At 39.7% G+C, this 22,749-nt stretch overlaps 1 protein-coding gene across 7 annotated transcripts in view; it reads right to left on the minus strand.

Annotated features, from left to right (window-relative positions):
- The window catches only part of clip1a (CAP-GLY domain containing linker protein 1a), a 28,526-nt gene extending 7,258 nt beyond the window's left edge, over positions 1–21,268 (minus strand). For 2 of the 7 annotated variants that reach the window (XM_037777667.1, XM_037777668.1), the window contains exons 1-16: positions 15,111–15,201; positions 13,148–13,719; positions 12,596–12,720; positions 12,272–12,488; positions 11,980–12,177; positions 11,771–11,862; positions 11,445–11,505; positions 8,759–8,863; positions 6,526–7,434; positions 6,217–6,333; positions 5,803–5,860; positions 5,585–5,668; positions 5,307–5,463; positions 4,987–5,152; positions 4,577–4,792; positions 851–3,304 (exon numbers count right to left, since the gene is read on the minus strand). In XM_037777667.1, coding sequence (XP_037633595.1) covers positions 851–3,304; positions 4,577–4,792; positions 4,987–5,152; positions 5,307–5,463; positions 5,585–5,668; positions 5,803–5,860; positions 6,217–6,333; positions 6,526–7,434; positions 8,759–8,863; positions 11,445–11,505; positions 11,771–11,862; positions 11,980–12,177; positions 12,272–12,488; positions 12,596–12,720; positions 13,148–13,719; positions 15,111–15,201 — 5,622 coding nt within the window. Of the gene's footprint in view, positions 1–850; positions 3,305–4,576; positions 4,793–4,986; positions 5,153–5,306; positions 5,464–5,584; positions 5,669–5,802; positions 5,861–6,216; positions 6,334–6,525; positions 7,435–8,758; positions 8,864–11,444; positions 11,506–11,770; positions 11,863–11,979; positions 12,178–12,271; positions 12,489–12,595; positions 12,721–13,147; positions 13,720–15,110; positions 15,439–20,616; positions 20,839–21,124 lie in introns of those variants that run through there. The other 5 variants (XM_037777666.1, XM_037777664.1, XM_037777665.1 and 2 more) reach the window with 5 other exon arrangements.
- Between the last annotated feature and the right edge of the window lie 1,481 nt (positions 21,269–22,749).

The raw sequence follows: 22,749 nt of genomic DNA on the forward strand, positions 1-22,749 counted from the left end.
TAACAGCAGCAAATGGTTGGTTGACATAAACACCTAATTACCAATCCGAATAAGAAATGTGCAGGTCATTTGATGAAGCTATTCATGATGCATCATTTGACCTCACCTAATGATTTTAATATTATTTAATAAATTAATTGCATGCTTAATGTGTTATCCATCTTAATTACTGATTTAGAATCAGTTATTCAAATCTCAGTTCATTGTAATTTCAAGTACATTTTGGTTGAGAATTAACAACATAAATATTACATTACGGAAGAAAGTAATTAGTATATACTCTAAAATACAACCTGTGGCCTCAGAACGGATACTGACAACCCAGTAACTTGTGTAACGAGCCAGATAAGAAAAAAACTGTTTACGTGGTCGTCCTATAAAGTAAGTTGTTCTTCTGTAACCCCTGAAAGCTGCTTTACTGTATATCAACATATTTCATTATTTATGTCCATACTATTTTTTGAAGTGTAATTCTGACAAGAGAGATTTTGCAAGCCCAAAAACTTAAAGATTTGACTAAATGACATTGTAAAGCAGATTATTGGGGCTTTTATAATTTCTAATATGTTTGGAAATCTATTAGTAAGTAAGTCTAAGATCACCTTAGACCTACATAGTCAAATAAACCAGAAGGATTTTGCCTTACGTTAGATCACGTTATAAGCCCACAGGAAAAGGCCGGGAGCTAAGGGTCATTTACAGCAGTTAGTAAATGGAAGATGAAAGTTAGACACGAAAACAAAAGGAAAGAGGGAAGGGAGACAAATCAGCAAGCATGCAGTGAGAAGGTGACATAGCCCCAGCCACTCTACGGTATGTGTGTCAGTGATTACTACTGGAGGAGGAATACCTCAAGCTGCTTAGAAATGGCATTTTTTAGTTGGGACTCCAGCTGCCTGACTTGCTGGGTGGCTTCATCTCTCTCCACCTGCAGGGCATCCTTCTGAGCCGTCAGATTAGAAATGCTGGAGGAAATCTCTTCTTTCACAACGGCAGAAGCCGACACCTCCGCGACGGCATTCTTGCATTGCTTTTCCAAAAGTTCTTTATCGGTTTGTAGGCCCTTGACGTCAACCTCTAGTTGTTTCTGGCTAGCGTGAAACTTCTCTATCTCTCCAAGGAGTCTAGACCGTTCTCCGAGCCAATTTTCTTGGCTTGTGTGGAGAGAAGAAATGTTCTGCTCCAGTTTACACTGTCCAGCTAAAAGGTCTTCCTTCTCTGTGGTCAGGGAGGTCATCTGTTTGCCTATATCCTCAAGCTTAGATAAAAGCTGTCCTTTATCTTCTGTCAACTGACTAGTTTCTTGCTCTCGTTGCTTCAATTGCGTTTTCAGAGCCTCCATATCCATCATAAAAGACTTCTTTTGCTCATCAGCATTCTCAATGTTAGATGAAATCTCGCTATTTTCTTGTGTAACTTTTGACAATGTTTTCTGCAGCTCCTCAATTTGTTTGGAGAAACCATCCTTATCAGACATCGCTTTATTCCGTTCACTGGACTCGGCCTGTAACTGGCTCTCAAGAAGCTGCTTGGCCCCCGACATTGATTCAGTCTGACATTTTAACTCCTGGAACTCCTGAAGCAGAACCTGCTTCTCTTTCTGCAAGGACTGCACTTTGCTGTCAGCGTCAGTCTGCAACGATTTCAGACGCTGACAATCTTTTGTAAGGTTATCAACCTGTTTAACAAGTTCTGAATTAGCCCTCTCAAAATCCATTTTTAGTTTACCGTGCTCTTTAACAAGCTCAGTTTTGCCCTTTTCGAAAATTTCAATATCAGAGTTGCTTTTCTGCAGCTCATTTTGTAGGTCAGCCTTTTCTCGTTTCAAAGAGGTCAACTCTGCTTCAACTTTTTCTTTTTGCCGTTTGGTCTCCTCTAGCTTTACTGTTATATCAGACTTTTCTTGAATAAAGACATCATTAGCTCTGGAGTAGCTATCCAACTGGTCCTTATTTGTTCGGATATCACTAGCTAGCTTATCGCGCTCAAGAGAAAGAACATTATTCTCAGATATGGTTTTTGTGTGCTTCTCTTCTAATTCTCCCTTCTCTCCTGCCAAACGCTCATAATCCATCTTCTGCTGCTCTAGTGCTGAATCCAGGCTCATCTTTTCCTTGCGTATAACATGTAGAGCCATCTCAATTTCTGAATTCTGAAGGCGAAGTGCTTGCTTCTCCTGCTCAAAAGATGATAATGCTTCTGTAGATTTCTCGTTGGACTTTGACAGTTGTTCTGTTGAGACTTGAAGCTTCTCCTTTAATTCTTCCATCTCTCGGAGGAGCTCTTCCTTCTCATTGCAGACTTTTCTTTGGATCGTGAGCAAGTCTTCCTTCTCCTGCAGAAGGTGAACCCTCTCAGAATCAGTCACCTGACTGCTCGTCTTGAACTCCTCCAGCATTTGCGCCAGGCTCATTTTGGAGGCTTTAAGTTCTTCACATTCACGGGCAGAGCTCTCCAAGTCTTTCTTGGTAACACTGAGCTTATTCTGGAGCTCCTCCTTCACTGTCTCAAGGCTTTTTTTATCCAAGAGAGCAGCACTGATCTCAGAAGACCTCTCCACCTTCTCTTTCGTCAGAGTTTCTGTGAGGGCCTGCAGCTGGGTGTTCTTCATTGTAAGATCTTCTTTTTCCAAGTTCAAGGATTTAAGTTTTGCCTGCAACTCAGCATTCTTAGCATCAAGAGACTTTTTGGCATTTCTAGCAGAATCTCTCTCTAAAATGAGATTGTCCTTCTCACACGTGAGCTTCGACCTGCTTTCATTGAGGTCGTCTTCAAGCCGGTTCTTCTCTTTGAAGATGTTTTCATAATCCTCATTTAGTTGCTTCTTTTTAACCTCAATTTGCTGGATGTCCTGCTGATGCTTTAGGATCAAGTCATTCTTCTCTGCATCTCGTCGTTGAAGCTCCTCAATTTTGTCCTGGTGTTCATCTTTAGTGTGCTTCAGGTTTTTGTTTTCAGTCTGTACTTCCTGAAGAAGATCTTTGAGCTTCTCCAACTCCTTGTTCAATGAAATCCTTTCTTCATCCGAGCTCTTGTTGCTGGCAAGCAGCTCCTCTTCATGTTTTGAAAGCTTATCTCTGGTTATTAGCAGTTCTTCATTCTGGACTGAAAGCTCCTGGTGACTAATCTCAAGGGCAGAGAGCTTAGTCTGCACATCTGAACGCTGTTTCTCCAGTTTGCCTTTCTCAGCCTTAACATCTCCACTTTCCTTACACATAGTTTCCAGATCTAGACTCTGCTTTTCCAGTTTTTTGGTCAAATGTTCAACGTCATGCTTGAGGGAGTCAAGCTCAGCAGAAAGACACTGAGAAAATAAAGTTGAAAGAAAAAAAGGAGGGGAATATATATACAGGGAAAGTAAAATGAATCCAAAAATAAACCAAGCAGATATGGACATAAGTGAAATGCAATTGGAAAGGTTAATCTGCAGAAGCATCAAAAATGGCAAAAGATCACACCACAGCTTACACCACAATGGTTTAAACAAAATAAAGGTGGAACATTTTCACCTACTTACTTTTAATATGTGTATTAATTAAACTGATGCCAACAAATTTGGCTGGCATATAAATGAAGAGTGGCTGCTGGCTGCCGGAGTGTATGACTACCATCACTTGCAGCATCTGATACAACTCTTACTTGAATAACTACAAGAATCCACATTGCACAAGTATTTTCTATGTGTATTATTGTTGTATATTGGATTTTTTTTTTATTAATAAAAAAGTGAGTGGAAAATATATACTGCATAAGCCAATGTATGTTGTAAATGAATCCCTTCCATAATGTAGAAACTTTTTGTTAGAAAGTGAAAATGTTCCATATAAATGAAATATCAAGTTAATAAATAATGCCAGCAGGGGTACATAGCAAAAGCGGTTATCACTTAATCTAATGTAAAGAAAATTTAAATCAATATCCAAACATTAGTATGTAAGTGATAACAAGATATTCAACTTGAACTCAACTTGAACCCTACCCAGTGCATAAATATCCATTTAGCAACCACAACACAACTGGTTAAATATTCTTATATTTTTGCAACAATTTCTTGGGCTTTTCCAAAAAACATAAATTGTCTACATTACATTAAAGACCATTTTGATCAAGTGTACCCCTGCAAGCATATAGCCCATTGCACCATCCAATATAGAGCTAAGATGAATATGAAAAAAGGGATTGTTAGCTTTCATGTAGGGGTGAAATGAGCAACTCATCACAAATGTATGTATATATGTATGTATGACGGTAATTAAGAGTAAAAATGTTGATAATATACATTAATCACTGATGTTAAATGATGACAAAAATTCTTACAGTTACATATTGCCTCCCATTCTGTAACTTTGTTGTAAAGCTTGATTTCACATTCTGTTTTAGTGTTTGTTTGAATTTTATTTCATTTTCATTTACAAAAAGGATAGGTGAAGTTTTTTCTGGTGACTTTCAATGATCAAACATTAGTAAAATCAGTAATCCATAAAATAACCTTTTTACATGAAACAAGTTCCTGACAGAAAATGTAAAACACATTGATTGAACTAATGTGTCTGTACTTTGGAGGGTTGGTGCTTACCTGAGCTTGTTCCTTGTATGGCTGCAGCTCAGATACAAACTTCTCCAGCTCCTGGGTTTTGTCCTTGGAGGAGGAGAGTTCCTGCTTCAACGTGTCAACCTGACTTTGCAGAACCTTGAGCTTCTTCACATTGAGCTTTGAAGCCTCAGAGATGGATTTCTCTTGTGAGGCCTTGAGCTCCTCAACCAGGGTCTCACCCTCTTTAACAGTCTTCTCCTAGAAAACAGGATATTATAAAGACAATAATTTTTTGTTACTTGTTTTGAGGCAGCCAGTGACTGAAAGATTTTCCAATGCGTAGTAAACCAAATATTACACATTTTAATGTCTTTAAAACTATTTCTAAGTTTTGAAGTATCTAACATTTAATTCTCAAACACACATTTTTGTGACTGCCCAACAATACTAACCAAGTTAGTGATCTTCTCTTGAAGGCTACTTATTTGAGACTGATGTGTATCTCTGATGTCTTTCAGCTCCTGCTCTCTACGGGACTGTTCCTGCTGGAGTTGTTCATTTGAGTGTGCCACCTTCTCCTTCTCCTCTGATAGTTGACACTGTAACTCCTCCAGCCTCCTGAGTGATAACACAAGAAGAGGACATTTAAGGAGGTTGCTGGATGAAAAACACAACAACAACAACAACAACAACAGCAACAGGCATGATTGGTATAATATGTTTTGAGGAGTAATGAAGTAATTGAAGAGCAGGGAATAAATGTAGTGCGAACCTTTCTTTCTGTATGAGATCTTCATTCATTTTGGTCAGCTGTACTGAACTATCACCAGATGTCTTCATCATGTCTGAAATATCATTTTCCAGCTTGCATTTGTCCTTTGAAAGCTGCTCAAGCTTTTCATCTGCAGCCTTCTGCTTCCTCTCCAGCCCTGGGTTAAGACAAGGCAAGTTTGTTCATAGGTTATAAGGTTTTCATTCAATGAGAAAGGGGGAAAAAAATACATACTTAACTTTTTACAAAACATTTAACATGAATGCAGATGTTCTCACCGGCAAGTTGACTTCTTAGAGAATCTGATTCTGTCGTCAGAGATGTGCACTGCTCTTCCTTCTTACTGAGCTTCTCAAGTGTTTCTGCAAAAGGAAAAAAAAATCATTTTAGATCCTAGAAGCATTTATTAACTGAAAGAGGCCAATTAGTAGCAGGGAAAAGGTGGAAGAAAAAACATTTGACCAACTGAACTTTTGCAGTTGCTTATGTCTTTTACCTTGCATAGTGTTTGATGATTTAGTCTGCTCCTCCGTCCTTTGAGCCAACTTTTGTTTCTGTGGGGACAAAACATCAAATGTTTGTGTCAGATTTTTCTGCAATAAACAAATTTACTAATCAAAAATTTCAGGAGAGTTGTTTTAAGATTCTCGTGGTTTGTACAGCATCTGAATTATGTTAAGTTATGAGACCAGCTGATACATCAGCTCATTGCAGATATCGCTATCTGTGTATATGTTGGCCGATAAATAACAAGAAATTGCAGTAGAGAAATGCCAAAGACATGATCAAGGTTACATAGTTTGTTCATCAAAGGACACTAAACATGAAAAAGACCAGTGGCTTCAATCCTAATGATCCTAATGCAAAAGAGGTACTGTATCCACATCCAAATTTAAGTCATAAGCCTCACCAGGCCTCCGAGCTCTTGTTCCAGGGAGTCTTTCTCCTGCTGTACAGTGGTCACACTCTGCTGTAAAGACAGGACTTCCTGCTGTCGGCCCTCCAACTGTGAGCTCAATTCACTCACCTATAGCACATGCCAAGGAAAATGTAAAGTCAACAGAAGAGAAAAGCAAACAGCAAAGAAATATGCACATCAAAACAAAACAACGACTGACAATCATTATCCGACAGAAGAAATAAGGACGACACTTTGCTGAAACATAAGACACACTGAATATGGAGTATTAAAATGGTCAGGAGGTGAATAAGAACCCACCTTGGCACCCTGGTTGTCCCCTTGGCTCTGAACCACCTCTAATTGACTCTTCAGGGTCACAAGCTCCTTGTTACCTTGTGCTACTTGGCTGCGCAGAGCCACCATTTCTGACATCTGCTCTTTGGTTTCTCCATCCTTGTCTTGGGCCTGTTGTGCCAACATCGCTTCCTTCTCCTCAAGCTCGTTCACCCTAAGTTCGGCAGCATGGAGTTTCCCAAGAACATCCTCCATCTCCACAAGGTGCTGCTCCTCTGCTTTGTCAACGCTGGACCGCAGCGACTCCTCCAGTCGCTCCTTGTCCTCAATCAAAGACGACCGCTGTGCCTTCATTGCCTGCGTCTCCCGAGTCCAAGCCGCAGCATCGGCCTCATGTTTGGCTCCAGCCTCCTCTACAGCCGACTTGTGCTCCATCTTCAGCTTCTCTAGTGCACTTTTGGTTTCGATAAGCTCTTCTGCCTGGGCACCTGCGCCTTTGCTGAAGGACACCTTCAGCTCCTCCATGGCTTGATGGTGAGAGTCAACGGCAGACTCCAACTTGGAACGCCACAGTTCAATTTTGTCAGCATTCTCCTTCTCCGCCTGGCTTAAGCGCATCTGCAACTGCTCTTTGTCACCAGAGAGCCTCACAGATGTAGCCTGAAGCTGGGCAGCTGTCTCGCTGTGGGTCTTTTCTTGAGCTTCTAGCTTCTCCTTGTACGTTGCAAGCTCTTCTTGCTGCTTAACTTCTTGGGAAGCCAACTGATCCCTCAGAGAGTTTATCTCTTCCAGAAGGGGAGAAAGAGTAGAGTTTGAGTCCTCAGAGCCCTGTTGGGTCCCGAGACGCAGCTGCAGGTCAGATACCTCTCTTCTTCGCAGTGAAAGGTCCTTCTCAAGGTCCATAATACGGGATTTTTCCGACACAGTAGCAACCTTAAAGAGCAGAAATCTTATATTCAAAGATGTGTCTGACATGCTGAAGCACTGACAAAAGTGTGTTAAAGACTTAAATCATACTTTACTGTTACTGAACAAATGACGATTGGTAAACTGCAATTATAGACAACAACACACTTGGTAATAGTAAAACTCAATGTTTCTGACAGAGAAAGTGTTCAATTTGCTTGCTTAATGAGGAGGGCATGAAGAACACAGATCTCAAAAACAGGGTGTTATACTGACCTCTTGTGGCTATAAACGGTATGGTCCAAATAATGGAAGTGAACACTGAAAGCATGTATGGAGCTATAGTAGTGTGCAAGACATTTTCCACCATCCTTTACACTAACACTATTGAATTAATGCTAATATTGACCTCATGATTTAGGAGAGGTATGACCTAAGAAAAACCCTTTGGGAGCATTGACATGTTCCATTATTTGTATGTTAATCCAGCTATGTTCCAACTCTACTTTTTATTCTAATGTTCTCAAACATAGATCTCTTTTTGCTGCTTCAACTTAATATTTAATAGCTCAGTTAATTGAATCGTATTAATTAAAATCAACATTTTCTTTATAAAATAGGTCCTGAAACTATAGAAATATATTTTTCCTTATACCCCTTATATGACTATGATACCCTAGGGGAACACACGGGTGCATAGTCTGGGAGGTGGAGTAGGTTTTAGACTATCATAACGCAGGAACACCAAATAAGCAGGACAAATGGATGCTGGGAAGGACTGGGGAAGTAGGATAACCGAGAAAATGATTATTTGGGACAAGGGACAAGTTTGTCTGTCTGGTTAAGCAGTGATACCAGTAAAGCAAGAGTGAGTTCAGGTTGGGTAACTTATTGGAAAATAGTGCAAGTAAAAGAGCTGTCAGACAAGACAGCTGAAAGATCCATGCGGTTATTTTTTGACAGTTATAACAGAACTGTATACTAAAATAATTGTGAGTGGATCAATTTGAATGTGAGGGAAGATAAAACTTCAAAAATGGTTAAAAAATTATTCAAATTGTGATGCTGAATTTGCAAATCTATCTTAATGCTGGATGGACTGATCCACATTTAAATAAACCTAATATACAGTATGCATTAGTTTATTATCTGACTTAATTTGTTTGGTGTATTATTTTTCTCATGTGAAGCCTGTAAAATGCATTTGTGGGGTTCACCACAAGCTCATACAAAGCAAAGCTCCAGTTACTGCCCAGCGCCTCTCTGTACCCCCTTGGAAATGTTTTGGCCACTATCCCCCGACACAGGCCCTCTTTTCCAACGCAGCACACTGCAGCGCAGAGTTCATTACCCTAGTGTCTTCTAACTCTCTTTGGAGCTTCTCAGCTTTGGTCTTTTCAAAGAGTAGGCTCTGTTCAAGCTCCTTAATGTGGGCATGCTCCAGTCTGGTCTGCGTCTGTTAGTAAACAAGGGGGAGAGGAAGAGAACACACCAGTGCCACCATCACATGCCAGCCCAATGCAGACAGAGAGGGAGGGAGACAGGAGAGAGGATGGAGGGGTTTGGACAATGATAATGGTGATGTGTGTATTTGTGTATGTGTATGTGTATATAAGGGATTGGGGAAAGGGTATTGGGTGGGGGTGGGAAGTGATGGATGAAAATGGGAAGACACCCCATGCAGAACTTTCAGGCTGTGCCATAAAACAGCTGCACACAGGGAATGTTGTGAAAGAAATGGTGGGGAATACAAAACAAGCGACAAAAGAGGGGGGCCATGTGGTTATGGAGGTGCAGGATGAGTATGTTGATGGAGGCAGTTTATAAGTAACCATGCAAAATTGACACCTGGTGAACAAAGCACATTGATTGTTATGATACATAGAAAATTTGATAATGTGTGTCAAGCCAGCAAGTAAATTAAGTAAAAATGACCACATCATGGAGAGAAAGCAGTGATGGGCTGTTTCCTGACCCTTATACTTCAATGCATTATATCATACAGAAGATATCCAATGTTGTACAATTATCATACTGATTTAACAGTACATAGTCAATATAAAGACATATTTCTGCATTTATTGTATTGATTTTATACTTGTAAACTCATAAAGCCTGTAGCATTATCAATGACCACACTGCTTTCTCTCTTTGGTGATAAGGCCATTGTCCACAATGTATATAGTAAGTATAGTATAGAAACCACCAGTTATCAGACCACCATGTGCAGGACTTGTGACCAGCTTAAGGGAAATCAATTAGTAACGCCAAAGCTCAGGCTGTTGGGCTAAAGAAACAGAAAGGATTCCCTTTGGATTTCTTACTATTGTCTGCTACGAATAAGGGTTTTCTGGCAACTTACTGAAGCATTTCCTGGCACAATGTTGTGCTTCTTGTCTTACAAATTACCCAGAGTATGTTAACTTAAAAAAATATTTTAAAAAGGAGAAGAGCAACAATTTTAAATGCCGATCCCAGGTCAATCATTAGGTCCTCCATGGACACAATCTGACAAAATGATCTGTCATGTCTGACTAACTAAATGATGTACCGCATTCAAAAGGTGAATGAGGCAAGAATGATGTGATTATAAAACTCATCATAAATACATTTTTAGGGCTCACTGTACATTTTCTGGGTACTTTGAATGTAAAAGTTGACTTATATGCACCCATTGGTCATTGTCTGTGGAGTAGGTATAAACTATAATGTAGCCTGGCACATTCATCTTTGAATAAAAATTACATTTGAGTTTTTAAGCTGAGTGTTATTCCCCTTTAGTTGCAGTGGGCAAACTGAATTCAGGTCTGTGACTGGGCAGTGGAATGACAAGGGAGCATCTCCAGTGGTTCCATGCTGAGCACTGGACCAACATGAAGGACGAGGAAGAGAAGGAAGAAGAAGCAATAACATCACATCACTGAACAGGGAGGCACCGAGGGTTATAGCACAACATTAGTAAGTACACCTTCAAACAGCTTGAAGTCAACAAAGCATTTTTTGGGGTTTGGCCTATTAGGATAAATGTTTTGTTGGTGCTTTCAAGCTGCATGCAAGTTTTTTTTAATATATCCACAGCTGTGAGTGAGTAATAAACTGTTAGTATACAAGTTTAAAAAGAAGATAAAGGGATATTCTAACCCTGCAGCCCTCAATTTAAACATCTATTTTGAGCTTGGTTGCCTTCAGGGTAATTGAGATGGTCCCCTGTGTAGCACTGTGGAATAAATAACAAATCCTTTGATCAGATATGAACACAGATACCACTGGGCCCCAATACTCTGCATATCAGAACTTGAGACAAGAGAAAAAGACAATGAGTTATTAGAGCCTACTGTATTAAATGACTCGATAACATGTGAAGGAAAAAGCAAAATGCAGACCCTAATAACAAAATATAAAACATAATCATTACATAAAGTCTTTCAAGAGGCTAACCCCAGTACAGCAATATCAATATGCCTATGGTTTAATGACCATATGGATATCATGCCTGAGTATGTATTTAATTCTGGTTTAGGCATAGCCTGGTCTTCCTGCACCACTGGGTGCATTTGACAGCACATCATCTAATGCCAGATGAAGCCAGTATCAAACTGTCCATGCAAACACACCTGCTGAGACTGCAGAGTGGATAGTTTCCACTGCTAAACACACAAGAGATAATGCAAATGCTTTGTCTGGACTCAACTGTAGCTCTGTGACAATGGATACCAGTTAATCTAGCATGGTCTTAAATCGCACTGGACCTGCACCCAAGGAAAAACACTGATGTAGAGTAAAAAAAAAAAATGAAATCACTCTATTGTCATGGATATAGAGCAAAGTTTATGTGAACTGAAATCCTGAGATGGAACCAGGACGCAGGGTGACTGGAGCACCTGCTGCTTCTGAACATCCATATTTGTATTTAAGAAAAATAGATCTTATTTGCGATCTGATTTAATATTATTGCAATGATCAATGCTTTGTTTTTCAGACACAGATTCAAGAAAATGTGTTAGTCGCAATGGTGTGGATCTGTGTTGTGCATTTACCTCCAGGTCTCCTTTGGTAATGCAAGCTTCCTCTACGCGGAACTGAAGGTCCTCCACCTTCCTGTTCAACAGAAAAAAATATTTTTTTGTTGTTTCAACGTGACAGGGGAACTAACAACCTATAACATGATAAAGAGCAAGGTTAAGCTAACTCAGACGCAGATCTATCCTCAGGACTTTAAGACTGTTAAAGTAAAACAATATTGTGAGCTTAGCTGCCATTTTCTCTGTCAACAAACTGACCCCATGAAATGAAAACAATAGATACTGACATACTGTCATGGGTGACTATGTCTTTGACTAGTCATACCTCTGGGAATCCTTACCTACGCTCCTCCTCCAGCTGATTCAGCATCTCCACTTTGTCTTTGTCCGCAGCTTCTACCAAGGCACGTAACTGATCCATCTTGGTCTCCATCTTCAACAGAAAGGTTGATTTTGTACAAAAAAAACAAAACAATATAGATGATGAGTAATTTAGGATCAACAGGAGGTTCATGCAGAGTGTTATTACTGAACCACTGGGTGAACTGACCTGCTCCTGATCATCCCTGAGCGCGCCAATTTCTTGCTCCATCTCTCCAACATGGCCAGTGGCCTTGGCAACCTCCGCTCTCTCCATGTCCCTCTCAGCCATAAGCTGCTCAATATGCTGCTGCTTCTCCTTCAGCGCCTCCTGCAGGGCTGTGGTGCCTGAAATCTTACGATTATAACGTGATGATGTCTCCGTTAGCTATGGAGAGACAAAGCACAAGCAAGGTCAGACTAGTGAGTAAGCACAGCATTAAAAAAAAAAGCAGATGAAACGGAGTGTGTCCACAACTCACCAGGCCTGTGCGGCTGGGCTTGGCGCTGACGGAGGATGCCACAGAGCTCATGGTACTGATGGAGGAGGCACTAGGGCTTCGCTTCAGACCTGATGGTGTGGCCACTACTTTCCGAACCGTTGTTTTTGCTTTGGCTGGCGTGGTGGAGGGGAAGCCAATGCGTGTGACTTTGTGCACTGGAGCAAATAAGCCATACTTGGGTTGACACTGAAAATATCTGGGGACACATAATGGAATACAATCATGATAATGGAAGTCATAGCATTCATGTGGTTAACAAGTAACTTTCCTTTTAGTTATTTACAGATGCAGTGGCGTTTGTACCTTGTGCCTGCCACTGCGCCATCATTCTTTCCTAAGGGCTCATCCAATTCCACACCACACCACTCGCCTTTGGCAAAATCTGTTTCTCCAAGGAAACGTACCACTCCAGCCTTTGTACCACCAACCTGAGAAGGAAACACTAAACATTAGCAAACATTTAATCTCCTCAACAGATAAGAGAGGCCTAAAGAGTAATCTGCTTTATCCCGAGTGAGATAATTCCATCAAAGCAACAGAAACAAGCATATACCAGCTTTGAACAGAATGAGGCCAAACTGTCAACATGTGAAACACATGTGAATGTTTTTTTCCTTTCAATTATTTAAATGCAAAGTTTACATAATGCTAAATTTGGTAGTGGTGACTGCACTAAACAGTGTTAGTACCAGTAATACCATTGACTCAGAGGTGGATATTTGGTGACATAAGAGGTCATGTTTCATGTGTTTATATCTGAGATTACTACATTGAAGAAGAGGAGGGTTCTGATAGTCGTATGCTGGAATATCCAGGGAAGATTTTTTTTTTGTTAGATAATATAACAAACTTTACCAGTACTCGGTCACCCATCTTCAGTTCCCGTTCCCCCTTCTTGACTGATCCACTCTCGGAGAGGTTGGAGACAGATTCACTGTTTGTGCGTGCGAGGTTGGAAGATGGTGTAGCTGGCGTAGCTGGTGTAGCTGGTGTAGTGGGGGAGGCCTTCTTGGTTGCTGGGGTAGTTGAGGGTAATGTTGATTTTGTGGCGGGTGTATGCGAGGCCACGCTGCCGACTGAAGGAGTGGGTGATGCAGCGCGGGAGGGGGGTGCCGTCTCAGTTCCATTAGCCTCCCCCTCTGTGAGAGACAACTTGGATGGGCGGGTAAATATTCCTCGCAGGGCTTCACACTGGAAGTAGCGCACGCCTGCCACCGACCCATCGTTCTTCCCAATTGGCTCATCGAGAACAATCCCTGCCCACTGTCCTGGAGCAAACTGTGCGTCTCCCAAAAACTGTATGTAGCCCGGCTTATTCCCATTTACCCATACTCGGTCCCCAACCTGGAAGCTCTCCCCACCACTCTGGGCATCCTCTGCAATGGCACTGGCAGCTGATTTGTCAGCCGCAGCAACTTTAGCTCCCGCTGAAAAACAAGGAGAGAGAAAGAGAAGAGAGGATCTTAAAAATCCATTGAGTAATTGATTTGTGTGAGAAAGACATGCAGTATGTCACTAATGCGGTGAAAACATTTCAATATCATGTGATTTGATGCCCATTTTATACTATGTAAGTATAATCTTTCCTCTGTATAATGTGTTCACTTAACACTAATTTAAAAAGGTGTAGTAAACCAACATTTGACTTCCAATTGTTATAGTCTTCAAATAAAATTATACTGTGACAATAATACTGCTGTTGCAAGAGAAATCTAGGCTGCAGTGTTTCAAATACTGGCTTTAATACTATTCATACGAATTATAACGTTTGGCAAAATACTGGTGTAAAAGCTCGATCTCCCTTAATGTCATCCCCAATGCACTGCACAAAACAGTCACTTGCCTTGCATATGAGACTGTGAGCCCCTTTCTGCAAATCTAAGCTAACTAATACAAAAGACTAAGCTGTTAGTGAGTTTACCTAGCATTATTTATAGTACTACTCTAAACTGAAACTTCATTGTCCCATACAGGCCGGTTAAAGCAGTGGTTCTCAACCAGAGGTCCGGGTCAGTAAGAGTCATAGGAGTGACGATTCTGAGCAGAGGTTTCACTTCCTCCACGGTTATCGGAAAATAAACATGAATTGCTCTATCTGATTCACTCTGTGATGTGTTACAATATAACACATATGATCACAATCACAATTTATTGTCATGTCATTTCTTTTGTCAGAAGGCCACACAACTATAGACTAGTGATTTAAGCAAGTGTCTGAAATGCCAAAAGCCCAGTCAATTAATCTTGCTTTGTTAGATCCACCACAGTCTCCATTAGACATGACTTCTTATTCTCTCAGCAGTTACATGTTTAGCTCGGCATAAAAGAAGGTTACCAATCTCACAGTTTATTAGGATGTTTTACTATGCTCTCACATCAGTTGTGATTTAATGCAACCTAAAAACTGGCTAAGTGTGTTCAGCAAATACCAAGGTGGGTCTCCTGCTGTATATTCCTTAGGATAGGAGATAAAATGAGTGTGTCTCATATTTTGTCTCAGTTCTATCTAATGACATTGACCCTAGATGAAGCTCCTAGCAAAAAGAGAGACTACTGCTTGAATGCATAGAAAACTCTGTTTAGCTACAGGTGCTATAAAATGAGGTGTATCATGATGATATGAACTAGGACCAAGCACAATGTAAAACAGGTCTGCCAACAAGTATGGAGAAAATATCACATTCACAAGCCCTATTGGAATGGGAAAAGACACAAAGTCACCTTGGTATAAACCTACCAAACAACCCCTGGCTAGGGAACATTCAAGAGCAAACATTGCACTGCCACATGTTCACCACTGGTTGAAGATTCTTCTTACCTGTGCTGGGGTTGGTCTTGGGGGCCGCTGTCCCAGGTGGCCTAGCTATCTTGCTGGGCCCTTTGATCCCACTGGGCTTGGCTGAGCTCATGTTTCCTCCTGTGATCTGTTAGACTCACAAGGCTTGTGTCCGTCGGTGGGTACAGACTGACCCCAGACCATCAAAACAACAAGTTGTAGCTATGTGATGGGGAAGTTTTTATCTCCTCACCAAAATCAATTAAACAAAAACAAAAATAAAAAATAAAAACAAACAAAAAAATGTTGAACAAAAAGAAAAACCAGGAAAAGGGAGGAGGGAGAAAAAGTGCTGCTCACGAAAAGGACCCTGTTTGGAAGAAGAAAAAAGAAACATTACTATACTTAATTAGTCAATAATCAACGCTATTTTTTTACTGAGCACTCAAAGTACCACTGTTGGCTAATCAACAAGAAATTGAATTATTTAATCAAGATAATTAGTCATTTAGGCAAATTTACTATTTGCTGACTTGTCCTGCCTCTGCTGTGGGTGGCACTGATCATTTAATTTGGAGTAAACTAATAAATAGCTAGATATGCCTTCAAGGCATGTTCATTGACTTTGTTTGTGGTGCTCTGTTAATGGAGGCATTTTATTTCTGTTATGACAACAAGCTCCTCAGCACACACCACGTCAACCTAAAAATACCCTGTCAAAGGCCAGCCGATATGCAGTCTATGTTTACTGCCATGATGAACTTCTGAATAGCACATCATCTGTGACCTTGACCATAATACACACAGTACCCCAAACAAACAGCCTCTCACTCAATCTATCATTCTGGCACATAAAATCGTGTAAGTCTGGTTGGCCGCTCTTCCTAAAACGGGATTACTTTAGAAACAAGACCACCATCAGCAGCAGATTATCCTGTTTGTCAGATAACCTCACCACAGAAACTGATTGGCTGAATGTAGCCTACTATCTAAACATGGTCCCCCTGTTGTTAGTAGTTTGACAATATGTGATAGATATTTATACACCTGCTGCCTTGATTAATTAAATCATACTGACAAGCATTGAGTTTCAGGCTAATCAACTGTGAGATCTAAAGCATCTTAGCCTATTTCAGTGGAGGGTTGCATCACACCTACATGATCTCTGCAGAACAGGTGCACAGAAAGTCTAGGACACCAAGTCTGATGCTCGATTGTGTGACCACAATCAGTAAACTGACCTAACAATTACTGTAATGTGTATGTGTACAAACATGCCTCTATTCATGACGCCATAATATAACCTTACATTTGGTAAAACTAATTTTAAAAAGTGTGCAATTAACAAAGAAATCAATGCATTAAATTGTTACCATAGGGTTTTCAATATTTCTGAATTGTGTTGTGGATTCCATGCGCTGTTAACCTGAGAACAGCACCTCTTTCGGATAGATTTAGATATCAGGGTTTGTGTATTTCTGTATTTGGAATTTGCTTTAGCGCCTTAACGGGTGAGAACAGAGAGCTTATTTTTTGGACACATAAGGGTGAGTGACTATAATTGTTAACTGAATCATTTTCTGTTACACACTACATAACAGTCCATCAAAGCAGTGCTTTTACTTATCCTGAATATTACCACAGGGCATGTAAGTACAATTTATGGAATGGTTTGGATAATGTCAAAACAAATGGTTTCATTATTCTATGTCATTGGTGTAATCATTGATTTCAAATGCTTGCAGGATCCTGGGGCAGAGTAACAAAAATGTTCTGAATGTTCTAAGAGGGTGATTCAAGTTTACTTTACAGTGAAATACAACTCTAAAATATCAAATCAACAACCTCTCCTGCAAAGTCTGTTCTGAGTCAGTTCTAAGTCAGCAAATACGCTTGATCTCACACAAGGTAGGAATTGAACATAGAACTTAATAATAATAACTTGTTCAACAGCATCGCACAAACATACCTTTCATTCCTGAAAGGGCCTACAAAATGTAGGTTCAACCGAGAAGACACGCTACCACACACCCTCCTAGAGATTACTCAGCAGAGAATAAAGGGTGGCCATAGAAGGCAGTGACCTAGTTCAAATGCAGCGCTCCAGTTTTCTCCCGCTGTGCCTTTGAATGATACTGATTAGTGCCCTCAGGTCAAGAGGAGGCCAGAGAAAGAAAGCACTTCAATAGCTGAAGACTGCATGGTGGAAAATAAAGACACACAAAAAAATGTGATATATGTGACCATTTAAATCTTTAGTAATTCATTTTGCACAAAAACTAAAAAGAGAAACTTGTCACTAATTTGATCAATATCTATGATTGACCCATAAGTCTGTGGAATATGACAAGAAATGATTCTAAAAACCATAGTATTATGGTGTCTTAGTAGAACATCAAGAGGCTTTACTACGACTGTCTTGTGAGAGCATTAACAGAGGATGTTTCAGTTCTGATTGGTGAGCTGAAGCGGTCAGCTGAAAATGATCCACTTAGTCTGGAGAATTTCCCACTACAGTAATGTTAATCTTTTGCCACTGACTCTCACTCTAATCCATAGCTAGGAGGAAAGCCATATACCAATGTTTTGCAAAAGTTTAAGGGAATTGATGTATTAAAAAGTAAAATTCTTAAATAGATTTAACTTATTTATAATAAAGCTACACCCAAATTCCATGTAGTCTGGTTTATTTTCTACTGATTTAAGTACACAAATTGAAACGGGTAGAGGGTAGCCTGTAAAACAGAACTGAGATTTATTCCTCTACTTCTCAAAAATGACTGCATAGACATAATCAACTTCCATGTTGGAAATGACAGAAGTTTATGTGCTCAAAGTCTGTTCAAGCAATAGATATCATGGACACACTTTGTGAGGACTTCACTGTACTCCACTATCAGAAGCATGTTGGAAAAAACTTGCCACAGAATAAAACAAAATGAATCATCATAACATTGCTACATAGTTAACTAGCTGACTGACCAGGGTGCAGTACTTCCACCCTACATTCTGCTTGCTGACTGCAGGAGTGCAAAACCACTTACAGACGTTAGCTGAATCTGCTTGCGTGTTTTGTAATAACAGAAGAAACTCTGCATCCATATTAAGCCTACCAAGTATTTGTTAACTGATGGGAGGGTGTCACTGGTTACACAAGCCAGTGGGCTTTCATTCCACATTGTTTTTCAGTAGGCTAATATTAGCCATTGACATCAAGAATATTAAACCAAGTACAAACAGATTTCCAAGGGATGTTTTTATAGCAAGTCCAGCTGTGACTGATTGGTCCAAGTCTTCAACCGTAGCTGCTTAGTACGCCTTAGTACGTCTTTAGAGGTCTGTATTCACTGATGCAACCCTCACTCCTACACCCTTGCTTTTGTCATCAAGAGGCCAAATCGAGCTCTGCTTCTTCCTTTTTGAGGAAACATCTGCTGGGATGATTGTGTGGGCCCCTGCTAGCACTGACAGAGGAAGGTTTAGAAAAGCACTAAAACAGGACATGAGCACAGCCCTGGGCCCTCGGTGTCTGTGAATACAGATTCACCTGTGTTCAAGTTAACAACCACCATTGTCAACAGGCGGATATTAAACCTACCATACAGTTACTATATATCGACACTGCCCTGTCCTGTCCTACACATATCCTGGCACTTACAATTGTGCCTAGATATAACGGACACCTGAAATAATAAATATATGGTTAGGTAGTCAAGGTTTCCACTGCGGCCCCAATGTAAAATCCAGACTTTCCAGCACTAACAGAGCCTCTTCAACCAGAACAGCTAGGCTGTTTGTATTACATAAAAGTAAATGTAAAATCATACACAATGATTTCCACCCAAGTAGGCTGAAATCAACTAACATGATGTATGAAAAAAAGATATTTCTATAAAGTGACCCATTTATAATTTTTTTTTTTTTAGCTACCTCCATAGGCTAACATATTGCTTCTTTAAAAGTTGTACATTGAACATTTTATGATGCCTTTTTGCTGGCAGATCAGTTTGAAAGGGTAGAATGAACTTTATTTTAGCTGTGATATGAATCTATTTGATGAAAAGTGAATGAATAAAGACAAAATGTAGACCAAACTTTCTAATGTCATAAAAAATAAATGGTTGTAGTGCAGTTCCAATTATATGCAATTTAATTTGCAATGTGCATCAAAATCAGCAATTATGGTAACAGAAGGTCAACTTTTTCACTAAGCTCTGCTACTGTTAGCTCACATATTTGGCCATCTGTGCTGTCACCATACAGCAAAATTAAATTGAACCCACATCTAGCCATGGCTTATGACCAATTTCAAATTTTATTTTTTTATGTGACTTCCCCACTATTCTCTCATATATACTGAGCTTCAATTCCATATGGAAAAGTTCAAAGACTAGTAGAAATACAGGAATTTCAATGTGGATTTCAATGTGGAAGACTGCAATCCATCAAAGCTTTAGTCTTGTCAGTCAGTCCAAACAAGTTTAACTGCTTTTTGTCTGAAACAAAAAAGGCATAATCATACATGCCTAAGTCACACCTTTAAACCGCAAACCAGTCAAATGCAGAGACTATACTACTACACAGTTGCTTCACTGACATATTACACAGTGTAGTTAAGTAAGTTAACCTGAGGTTTTGGGCAACGATTTGGCCTCTTTAACGTGCCTCACCTTGTTGCCTCCAGAGTATGCAGAAACTATACTATTACACAGTTGCTTCACTGACATATTACACAGTGTACCTGTGCAGTTAAGTAAGTTAACCTGAGGTTTTGGGCAATGATTTGGCCTCTTTAACGTGCCTCACCTTGTTGCCTCCAGAGTATGCAGAAACTATATTATTACACAGTTGCTTTACTGACATATTACACAATGTACCTGTGCAGTTAAGTAAGTGAACTTGAGGTTTGGGCAACGATTTGGCCTCTTTTAACTTGCCTCGCCTTGCTGCCTCCAGAGTATGCAGAGACTATACTATTACACAGTTGCTTTACTGATAACCAGATAATGATCTTATACTGCACTAGAGCTTTTACTCTTGTGTGTTATATTCTATTTTAGCTTCTATCCTATCTTTTAATTTAGCTTGTTTTTATTTTCTAATCTTTTTAATGTTTTTATGTTTTTGTAGCTGTTTTAATTATGTCTTAATGTTCTTTTGCACTTTGTCGCAATGTTCTTGAATGTTTATGTAAAGCACTTTGAATTGCCCTGTTGCTGAAATGTGCTATACAAATAGAGCTGCCTTGCCTTGCCTTGCCTTACTGACATATTACACAGTGTACCTGTGCAGTTAAGTAAGTTAAACCAGTCAAATGCAGAGACTTTACTATTACACAGTTGCTTTACTGACATATCACACAGTGTACCTGTGCAGTTAAGTAAGTTAACCTGAGGTTTTGGGCAACGATTTGGCCTCTTTTAACATGCCTCGCCTTGTTGTTGCTTCCATCAGTGGAAGCTAGCTTAACGGATTGAGAGCTGTCGATGAGGTGGCACATCTGGCAAAGAGTGAAGCCTGTAAAAAAATACCATAGCAGCTAACTTACCTCACTAGCTAAATCTCTTGGTGAGACAATGTCCTGTTCATGATGACTGATAGCGATAACATCCACGTGTTAAATCCCACTGACAGGCCACTACTGTGGTGAAGCACAGCACAGCGACTGAAGCAAAATGCCACAAGTCCAAAAAAAGTCTCCTCAATGTCACCGCAGCTCCAGTAGGAGCACACTGCTCACTACTGCTACTACAAGTTGGGTGTCAGCACAGCACTCTGTTACACATTAGATATCACCTGTAAAGACAGCTTGTTGTTGCAATAAGCAGTTCGTCACCTGTCCGGCTTAAATGAATCCCCAGTCTACGTCATTAGTTGCTAAGTAACGTTAGCAGTGAGGCCCGAGCGGAACCAAGCTAGCGTTAGCTTTAGGTTAGCTAGCTGAACTATAACACTGACTATACCTGGACAACTTGAGGTTAGTTTACTGGTTTATCAGCAGCAAGCAAAGTTTACAGAAATACAAGACATCGACGTGAGCTAGCTACTATACTGACCTGATATGTGTCTGTACAGTCTTCTTCTCAGGAAACTACATCCACAGCTAGCAGAGCTAAAGTGGAGAACCACGACGACTAGCAGGCTCAGCCCTGTCTGAGGACGAGCTGACGGTACAACGGTCCAACGGTCCAACGGCCGAGAGGGACGTCAACGGTAGGTAGGTGACGACCAAAGATCATATGTGCAGTGAGATGAACACTCACCTCACTAACGAGAGAGCAAAACTATTTACAGACAAATAAAAACTTTGCTGTTGAATTCAATTAAGGAAATGAAAGGGGAGTCACATAAAAAAATAAAATTATAAATTGGTCACTTTATAGAAATATATTTTTTCGTACATCATATTAGTTGATTTCAGCCTACTTAGGTGGAAATCTCACCTCACTTCCGAGAGAGCAAAACTATTTACAGACACAAAAAACTTTGCTGTTAAAATAAATTAGGAAATGAAAGGGAGTCACATAAAGCTAAATTTGGCTCATATTTTGCTGGCAAGGTACAGGTTTGTACTGTGGAGCGGTTAAAATGTTGTAATATTATTCAAACATACAACATGCAAGTAGGGACTCAACCTGAACTCATGGTTGATCAATCTCAGACTTTTTCAGAGAGATATTCCAATTTATTTATTTTTTTAAACAATATTTTTTATTGAATTTTACATATAAACATGTATACATATATACACATACAGACAGACTAACAATATTAATAATTAAATGATACAATGGAATGTTTAGTCAGAATTTCCACAGTAATCAAAGAAAGAGAGACATGACATTTCATGTATTTCACATATCTAACAAAGAAAACAAATCAACAAAAGATAAATCAAAACAAATAAATACCTCAAAGAAGAAGAATAACAAAAATAAAACACAACAACAACACACAACAATTTGAACAACAGCACTCAGCAACACACAGCAGTTTCAATTTGACTGTGCCCCTTGACGTCCAAGAAACTCCAACAAAGGTGTCCACACTTTTTCAAATCCTGCTGCTTTTCCTCTGGTTATGTATGTAAGTCTCTCCAGTACAACACTAGATGCCATCTCCCTCACCCATACATGTATCGAAGGTAATTCCATTTTTCTCCCAGACAAAGCTATCATTCTCCTGGCCTGCAGGAATCCAAAGTCAATTAGAATTAACTGTTTTAAGTTAACGGTAAAGTTATCTGGATATATACCTAGTATACATATCTTTGCTTGGTGAGGCACCTTCACTCCAACAATCTCAGATTTACTCTGAACAATTGTTTCACAGTATTTTTTTTTAACTTCGGACAGTCCCATACACAGTGAAACAGAGTACCTCTTTCTTCTAAATGATATTCCAATTTATGATCATAATACCAACATTTTAAGGTTAGATCTGAATTATAACAGAAAAGTTTGAGTTGTGCAAATAAAGTCAAAATTCAGAAAAAGAAATCTAAATCTCTAATAGTCAAGATTTTTGACTTAAATTTATGACTTTTCAATATAGACAGAATGTAAAAGTTGAGTTTAAAATCATGAGCTTATGTCTGCCAATGTAATTGATTTATAACAAAAGGTATGGGTGGAGACACCATCAGTTTCACATGACTTTGTAAAGGGGTGAAATAACTGTC

The sequence above is a fragment of the Sebastes umbrosus genome, chromosome 8, assembly GCF_015220745.1.
Source record: "Sebastes umbrosus isolate fSebUmb1 chromosome 8, fSebUmb1.pri, whole genome shotgun sequence".
NCBI classification, from domain to species: Eukaryota; Metazoa; Chordata; class Actinopteri; order Perciformes; family Sebastidae; genus Sebastes; species Sebastes umbrosus.